This window comes from Esox lucius, chromosome 12 (genome assembly GCF_011004845.1).
Source record: "Esox lucius isolate fEsoLuc1 chromosome 12, fEsoLuc1.pri, whole genome shotgun sequence".
Taxonomy (NCBI): Eukaryota; Metazoa; Chordata; class Actinopteri; order Esociformes; family Esocidae; genus Esox; species Esox lucius.
In genome coordinates this window covers 9,315,457-9,324,717 of record NC_047580.1, presented here as the reverse complement: position 1 = coordinate 9,324,717, position 9,261 = coordinate 9,315,457, and the positions used below count along the sequence as shown (strand labels likewise).

General features: G+C 43.4%; 1 protein-coding gene across 1 annotated transcript; it reads right to left on the bottom strand.

Annotated features, from left to right (window-relative positions):
• Nucleotides 1–5,115: 5,115 nt before the first annotated feature.
• Nucleotides 5,116–9,021, bottom strand: ren (renin). Its single transcript, XM_010865773.4, has 9 exons — nt 8,848–9,021; nt 8,398–8,545; nt 8,126–8,249; nt 7,929–8,047; nt 7,435–7,631; nt 6,919–7,041; nt 6,356–6,500; nt 6,147–6,245; nt 5,116–6,014 (listed from the first exon to the last, which is right to left on the bottom strand). The coding sequence occupies exons 1-9, from the start codon at nt 8,922–8,924 to the stop codon at nt 5,853–5,855; spliced, it is 1,194 nt and encodes a 397-aa protein (XP_010864075.2). The 5' UTR covers nt 8,925–9,021; the 3' UTR covers nt 5,116–5,852.
• Between the last annotated feature and the right edge of the window lie 240 nt (nt 9,022–9,261).

Here is a 9,261-nt window from a genome sequence, read left to right as displayed (position 1 = left end):
AGACACCCCGTCTCTTAAAAACTAAATAAAATGTTTAAACCACCTGTTTAATATTGATATGGACCAATACCGTAAGTACATGTTTTGTTCATGATGTGTTTAGGAAGAAGACAAATGTTTACTTTGAAAAAAAGTCTTATTTAATACATTGTCATAACAAATAGTCAATTAATTGTTATAAAGAGCAGAGATTCTGCATGTCACCTCTGGTCTGTCGTTATGGCACTGTTCTAGAGAACTGGACCACTGTTGCACATGTGCAGTTGCAGCATGGGTTCAAGTTTACCCCATTGCTCTTTCAATGAGGGGTCTCTTCTCTGTCTTTCATAACAGTCTCTGTAAATATCTAAAAAACAGTCAATGTGTAAAGTAAAAAAGAATACCAAATATTGTAATGCTTATTGGTTTACTCATCCTTCCCATCACTAATATATGGTATATTATCATATCTGTCCAAGGTATTTGAGTCACAAAATCAATGCACTATAGTTAATTTTTCCAATTTACAAAAGCAGCATTCACTTCCAACATGAATGACATATTTAGTGTTAAGACAATTACAGAGGTAACATCTAAAGCACATTGTAAAACAAAGTGCTTTGATACTCCAAAACAAGTTGCAACTGAGCTGCCACCAACTTCAAGAACACAAAACCTTAACTTTGTGTTGAAAATACATCCTCCTGATATGCTGTAACAGCAATTTACTAGTAATGAGGAGCAATCCCGGAGAAGGTTACACTCACTATGTTTGTGGTTTGAGTTCTATTTAGCGCTAAATTTGATTACTTCTTCAGTGTTTTTATGTTCTAAACGTATCTATGTACTGGTATGTTTTTCTAGTGGTGGATGGTTTTATACCTTTCCCTATAGAGGCAATTTTCTAAAATATTTTCTCGATCAGTTTGTTTGTTTTCGGGTTTTGTTTTTGTTTTTCCTGCACTGCCTAGTTCGAGATGAGTCAGGGTGGCCACGGGGATTGGCTGGACCCTCAGGTCATGCGCCCGGAGCTAGAGGATAGACTCCGCGCCATGGAGGGACAGATCGCCGGATTGGTAACAGCGTTTGGGGAGATGATGTCTCACATGGCAGCACGGTCGGGAGGGGAGAGCCCTAATAAGCCAGCCGGTGTTGCTGCGCCTCCCGTTGTCTAGCCCATGTGAGAAAACAGAGAGCCTTGCTTGAAAAATATGATGGTAATCCGGTATGTTGTCGTGGTTTCCTTCTCCAAGGTGAATTGTATTTTGGAGATGTCCTCTAATATGTGCTGGTCAACGCCCCTGCTGTGTTACAGTCCTTCCTCAACGAGGTGGAGAGGTATGTGGTAGTTTACATCAATGACATCCTGGTGTACTCTGTGATGGCAATTTCATTGATCAGAACTTTTAAAGGAGGAAGTACAGAGACAAAATTCTCTTGGCACAATTAAGTTTTATTTGCAAATAGAGAGACGCGTCAAACGCTTACAAACATAATCACCCGAGGAGTTTCTAACTTAATACATGAACAGTTCGTATTTATAGTGGAAAAGGGGTGTGGCAAGATGCTGTCCTAACTCAACAGAACACGTTCCCTTTGTTCCATTACTACCTAGTCTTCACACAAGGGGCAAGCTGTTCTCCCCCACATGGGTTACCTATTGAACTCTAAAGAGCTATTATAGCATCTGGACAGACAATAGATGCCCTGATGAGTTATACAGATGTGCAGATACAGAGTAACCATTTAATCTGCTGATGCCAGTCAATGATGCCCCCTAGGCAAATACCAGATCCCCCCACATTCCTTTTCTAATTTGAACAAGGGGACCCAGTCCTTTAATCAGTGAGAATACATTGGTTAGCGTCTGTGCTGTCCTACACTGTCTACTCGACCACCAGCTGTATGTGAAAGGTGAAAAGTGCTCATTCCACCTGCCCACAGTGTCCTTCCTGGGTTACTGCATTGCTCCGGACGGCGGCCAGATGGAGGAGCAGAAGGTGGAGGCGCTGAGGTCATGGCCAGTCCCGAAGATCATCAAGGAATTACAGGCCTTCATTGGATTTGCCAACTTCAACCATGGGATTCTGCACCATCGCTGAACAACTCATGTTGTTGCTCCTCCCAGACTCCACCCCTGTGCGTACTTCTCCAGGAAACTGAATGCTGTGGAGCGGCTCCTGAACTCCCACCAGGCCAGCTGGACCCTGTACTTCGAGCGCCAGATGGTCAGCCACCTGGAAGCGCCACCTACGTGCCACCCAGGCAATAACTACGTGCCCTGGAGAGTGCGGAGTCGGTTGGTGACCTGGGTACACACTACACCAGCAACCGGGCACCCAGGCATCATCCGGACCCTGGAGGTGCTCTGGGAGAAGTACTGGTGGCCTGGCATGGGAAGGACTATGCGGCACTACATACACTCCTGCAGTGTGCGCACAGTCAAAGGCGCTGCGAATGTCTCCAGCAGGCAAGATCCACCCCCTACCACAGGTCTCATCCCCTCCCAGGTGGTCCTCGGTTTCCAGCCCCCATTGTGCCCCAGAGTGGGGGGTTCCAGTGACATCCAGGCCGTGGAGGAGTGGTTCCGGCAGCGGAATGACGCTCCTGATATCCGTCTGGGGTCAAGACATGGTTGTCCACGAAGGATATCCTGCTCTGTCTGCCCTGTTGTATGCTGGGTCCCCAGTACGTGGGGACTTTCAAGGTCCTCCGGAAGGTGATCAATGTCACATATGAACTCTAGCTTACACCACCAAACACAAACCTCTCTCCCAGCAGGAATATGGTCCTGCAGTGACGCCTCCAGTGCCGGAGATCACAAGGTCCAGTGTACAAGGTCGAGGCGATTCTGGACTCCCGGCTACGGCGGGGTCGGATCCAGTACCTGGTGGACTGGGCGGGATACAGTCCTGCAAAACGGATCTAGGTCTGGGCGGGGGGGGGTGCTGTGATGGCTGCTCCGCGTGGTGCTGCTTGCTCTTTATGTGGAGCATTTCCTTGTTGCTATCAAAATGAGAAAGACTAGCAGTGACTCACCATTTTGTTATTTTTCATTTTTGCCTTCCTTTGCCTTTCCTTTTTACCTATCCTTACAATTTTACCTCAGATAGTGTTTTCACAAAGACTAACAGAGAAGGACCATTTTTGATGAGTACATTTATTATGTTTTCAAGCATTCCCTGCATGTATTATAATAAAAGAACATTGGATTTAAATACATTTTTACATTGGGTTGAAATGCAAACAACTTTTAAACATTCTCAGTTAAATTGCATCTATCGTCATGGTTTCAGAACACAATGATGGTGTTGTGAGTATTTCATTTCAATTTGAATGGTATAGTAGCAATATAACATCTGATCAAAACCAGATCTTCAACAGGTTTCCATTTAGTGTACTTTGTTTACTTGTCTATGCCTGATTTATCTTCTTTCATGTCATTGGGTATGTTTTTATGTTGCTTCCTTTTGTTCTCCAGTTTCACTGTGCCTCAGACAAGTTAAAAATGTTGGGAATTTTGAAAAAAACTAACTCCCAAGAATTCAGCGACCTATTCTTCCAAAAAATAAGAGCTTTCCAGTGAGCCTGAAGGTTATTGCCTTTCACGAAACCTTTTTGGCTGGCACCATCAGGCAGAGTAGAACTCATGCATCTTTAACACATGCAACTGAGCTGCTGCGTCTGCCAATGGAACTATTCATCATCCAAACTTTAGACTTTTGAGCCCTTAATTCTCCTTGGGTTTAAACATCTCATCTAGCTCTATGTCATAACCCATCATATCTTCTGGGAGATCTATGGATTCCACTTTAACTGAAACGTGGCTGACCATCTAATAAAGGGAGAAATGGATGAATACACAAAGGTACTGTAGGAAATGCTGAAGTATTTGACATATTACATATGAAATGACAATATTTATGCACTCTGCTTTGACGCTAGTTGTTACATGGAATATTGTTTGTGTTCTTTTATACCTTTGTTATAACGCCATTGTATTGTATTAATTGTAAAAACATCACATTCATGGCAATACCTTGGCCAATTTGACATTCATCTTCAGCATAGGATTATGTTCAGCATTACTTGTGGTTCCATTCTAAAGGAACCACAAGTAATGTGAAATGAAATGAAGATGTTTTGCCGATAATAACATACTGGGGTTAAAGGCAGCAGTGCTAGCTTCACCTTAACCTAAAAACAAATTTTTCTAGATAATATCAAACAATTCATGGATGTCATAGCACAAAAGCAAGGAAACTGTTGTTTGTCTTCCATTTGTACAATGTATCACTGGATGGACCTCTAACAATAAGTCCACAATCTTTTTGTGAGTTGTGACAAATATGACTACATGTATTGTATTATTATCATCTCTGCATGTCTGCTAGTTATAACTCAGGTTAAATATACAGGAAGGACAGTCTGTCTTCTGGCAATTCTGTTTGCTGAGCAGGTTTTACTTTCAAAGTTATTCTCTGGTGACAGGTTGCTGTGATTAAGCTCCACTTTTCTTATCTGAGTTATCCTGACCTCTGACATTTGTGGTTGAGATGTAAAATACCATGGAATGGCTTTACAGTTGCTTGAGGAAAGCACAGGATCTCCATTCTATCTGGTTTCATTTAGAAAATGGCACTTTATTATAATTTGCCTAAATGATTGTTTAATAACCCCCCATGAATGGTATTCAGGGGTGGCTTTGGTAATCGGAAAAGACCCATGCTTATACATGTGGAGCAGGAAAGGAAGCACAAGATTGAGAGAGATAATAAGAGCTAAAAGATGGTGAGAATATTTGGAGGTATGGGAAAGCATTCAGACACCATGCTGTGAAAGGCATCTCCACTGCAGAGTGAACAGTAGGAAGGAGAATAAATCAGTCAACCATTTTTCCACATGCACCCCGCATCATACAATATGTGCATTATGTCATGGCATTAGTTACCACATTAGGTCAACACATTGTGCAAGACAAAAGGCCACCAGAACTAAGGACAAAGACCGGGTCTGATATTAATGAATCACTAGGTCAACTTCAGAGGATGAATGTTTCTTACCAAATTCTGGATGAACGTTTCTTTGAAATTCTGAATTGCTTATTCATGAACAAACAGTAGATCTAGTCTGGGATTTTAGTCAACAACATACAAATTGATCCAAAATAAATGGAATTCGCTTTTTGTTGAATATAACATTTCTGAAGGGACAACATAGTTCACCATTCTGCTTGTTTTGCCTTGTGACCAGTGCTTGGATGTCCTAAAGCACCAATGTAAGATGCTTGTGATTACAGGGTCGGTGAACAAGGAACATTGTTTTCTGCTAGTTTTTCCTCTGATTGAAAACACAAACATCCTGAGAACATAGTGTAAACAAAAATATTGTTCTGCGGACTAAAACAAGAATTTAGACAGTTCTTTTAAACAAGATTTATTCTTGTTGCGTCATGGAAGTGCATACAATATGTTGGACAAAGCGGGATTATGCAAGGATTGTTCAAATATGGAATTTGGGCTGCAACCAATATTGTATCTGCAAGCCATATGATCTATAGCACAAAATAAGTGTGTTTTCATTAGCATGCCAATATTCATCAACTAAAAACAATGTACTGTATGTTGACTGGGTGGTACGAGGTAAACAAAGCAAATGGCACAGATTGGAAAAGAACATATGATTCCACATGGTAGAATTGTAAGGATACGGGGGCAGAGGACATTGATAATATGTATAAGAAGAAAACTGATCTGAATGATTGAGTAAGGGAAGAATGTTGAGGCCAATAGTAAGAGACAGTTAGAAAGACAGAGGGAGAACGTGTGAGAGAGAGAACTAGCATAAGCTCAGTGGCTCAATGGAGCCTCCCGTCAGACCGCTATGGCGAACCCTATGCGGTTGTTGCGACGATCAAACTCTGTGTAGTAGCGGGCGATGAAGTTGGCGCCTAAGATCCAGATAGGGCCAGTAGGGGGCGGCACATCCAAACCCCTAAAGGTCACGCTACAGATGTCCTCTCCAAACTGAGATTCCTGCAGATAATAGACAACAATGCCCAAATATATGTATGTATGTACATACTTTAACTACATACAAATAAACGAGACGTAGATGACGGCATTCGTTCTGTACCTATATATCCCATCCATTTCCATACTACCTACCCATAAGATGTAGTCCTCCACAGTGAGCACGTACCCATGACCTCCCAGATGAAAGGTGACACTGGGTAGGGACTTCACTTGGTCACAGTTCACTGTGAACTGTTAAGGAAACCATGAACAAAACTTTGTCCACATCTCAAAACAAGGTACAATGCTAGTTAATATACAATATAATAGATAAAGGTCAAGTGTCTCTGTAATGTAAATACCCCTCCCTCTGCCAGCTCTGTGGCTCCAATGGTCTTCATCAGCATGGACACGGAGGAGGCGGGGCCTGTGATGTAGGAGGAGCCTGTGTCAATCACTGCTGTACAGCCTGCCATACAGAAGAGCATCTCTTCTCCCACAGATATCCTGGAAGAGAGAATCAGAGGGAGGAACGGTGAGAGGAAGAATGAGTAAGAGAAGAAAGTCCACACAAACAAAGTTTCTTAAAACAGGCAAATGCAAATGCTCTTGTCTGTCGGACAGACAAGACAGACAGAGACATACATTATGACAGAGATGCTATTTCGGAAATATCCTGTTCTTGTTCGGATATTGCCATTGAGGGCTTCTGATACTTTTAAGTAGTCACCTGGGTTCCAACACAATTGACTGTGTCTGAGTCATTTCCTACCAGGTTATCAGGAGGGATGAAGATAACAGACCAAAATGAAGAACACCTTCAAAATGAGGATAGGTACAATGCAGGCTCAGATGCCCAAGTCACAGCTTTGTTGATTACACCTCTTTCTATCTCTATGGCACATAAACAACGGTCTCATCTCACCCCTTCATGTTGACTTCCCATTTCCCTGCTTGACTGGTGTCTATGTAGTTGAAGTTCCCGGTGAAGTAGTTGGGGTCGGTCCCTCCTAGCACTAACTCTCCACCGGGTTTGTGCATTGGATCTCTGAGAGAGAAAAAAAAGTCCTGAATATTTACAATTTGTTTTGTAAATGTACAGCACCCCACAATTCAGCGTCGCACCAACGCCCCAAAAGGAGACAGCTAGTACCACAGAGAAGGTTCCGGGAGCTACCAGCTGGGTCAGCCCCACCCCAACACACCTGCCTCCAAATTGGATCTCGTCAGAGCGTATATTTCAGGGCTCCCAGGGAGCAGCTTGGGGTGGAGACCAGAGGTAAAGAGAGGAGAAGGTCACGACCACCGCCAGAACCCATTCCTCGCAAATCCCCACACGGGATAAAAAAACCACACCATCCGTGACCGTTCCCTGTGTCTCCCCGTTACGGTGTGTATGTGGGGGAATAAACTGTGTGTGAACAGTAACTGTGATACCTACTTGCTGTAATAGACAGAGAAAACCTGCTTCTTGAGGATTTGCTGAGACATGATGCGGTCGAACACAGGGGTGATGCCGTCGATGGCCGTGTTGGGGTAGCCCATACCCAGGACCCCGTCAAACTTGGCGAAGATGAAAGGAATGGCGGGCAGGGCTGTGGCCTCTGCAAACATTTGGACCACCGGAATGCCACCCACCTAAGGAGGCCAATAGTAAGACGTTGCTCCATAATACCTAGATGAGTGTTTCCCAAACATGCAAACATGCAAACATATTTGTTTTTGTTTTTTGTCATAACTCCAGTAAGGAAAAGTAAACATTTGTTGTGGAATACATCATTTTTTTGTTGTTCTATAGGGTCGTGGAAACCTTTTGATATCAAAATGGGGTTACAGAATGAAAGGTTTGGATCCTTTGAAAGGGTTGATAGAAAACAGATTGAACGGGGAACAAAGAAAGGATGTTTCCATCCAGCTACGTTACGATACACTCACCACAACAACATCCTCGCTAAGGAATCCCCGGACATTTCCAGAGGCGTACTGGATAGAGAAACCTGTCCCATTCTTGATGTGTGTTAGGGAATTGGTGGCGTCGTATCTGTTGTGTGTAACTGAACAATCAAAGGGTTGTTAACCATCCATGAACACCATCCTCTCTGGCAAAGACACAATGGATTGTATGTACTTACAGCAGGCAGTATAAAGGGGTGAACAATGGGACGAGGGTACCCATAGGTTTGCTGAGCCTGTATCAAACACCACGTTGAACGTCTGGGCCGGAGAACCAATGCTGATCTCCCCATAGTACTGGGTCTGAGGAACAGAGGAAGAGGAAGACATTGTTTATCGTTTACGCCACTGAGTTGGGCAAAGGCTTTGTGCTCTTTTGTGTATCTACTATTTCCAGTCAATCCTATCTGTATGTGGTTAGCGTGGTTATTGTGGGTAGGTGGCCTCTCACATCCAAGTAGTTGGTAAGAGGGGTGGTCCCGTTGCTCGGGGAAGGGTCATCTTTGCTTTTCTGGGCCACTTCAGCAAAGAACTGGGTTGGAGACACCCCCATCCCATGCAGAGTCTCTCTTATGGAGGGCATCCTCTTCAGAGCGATTCTGGTCAGAGATAACAGTGAGAAAGAACATCAAACGGTACTCATAGACTAGTAGAGAGCAGTGGTTGGTTGGGGATCGGGGTTTAACATAATCTATGTTTCTACAGATCTGCCAAAATGACACATTCCCAGTTGATTAACTTAGGCAACACAGTCTTGTTTTAATTGATACAAAACCTCCACACATCCATACCCGATCATTTGTTGTCAGTCTTAGATTTTTTTTACATATTGTATTGAAGGATCAGAACAGGTTTCAGAATGGATTCCATGCAGTGAGACATACTGTTAGAAAAACATTACCTTTGTAAGGCATGACTGGCGGTCAACGTCAGCGACAGGGCAATCACACACACCAAGCATTTCATCAGCAAGGCCATGGAGACTCAGAGAAATTAGAGTGTACTTAAGTTATCCAAATCAAGTTAACCAAGCAATGTTATCCTGGTCCTATTCCTCAGCTGCTTGTCTTTTGAAAGACTGGCCCCTCTCTCTCTGTCTCCATGTCCTTCTACTCTTTTTATACCCTCTCTCCTTCAGTCCTTCAATGACCTCTGGCCTAGGGGCCAGTGGTTCCAGCTCAAAGCTGTTCTAGAAGTATCCACAAAAAAAAAACTTGTGCCTCCCTTTTTACTCCCTCACCCAGTCCTCCCATCATAAATTGATCCCAGAGAGATGTTTGAATTGTGACCCCTGGGAACTGATTGGAAACAGAAA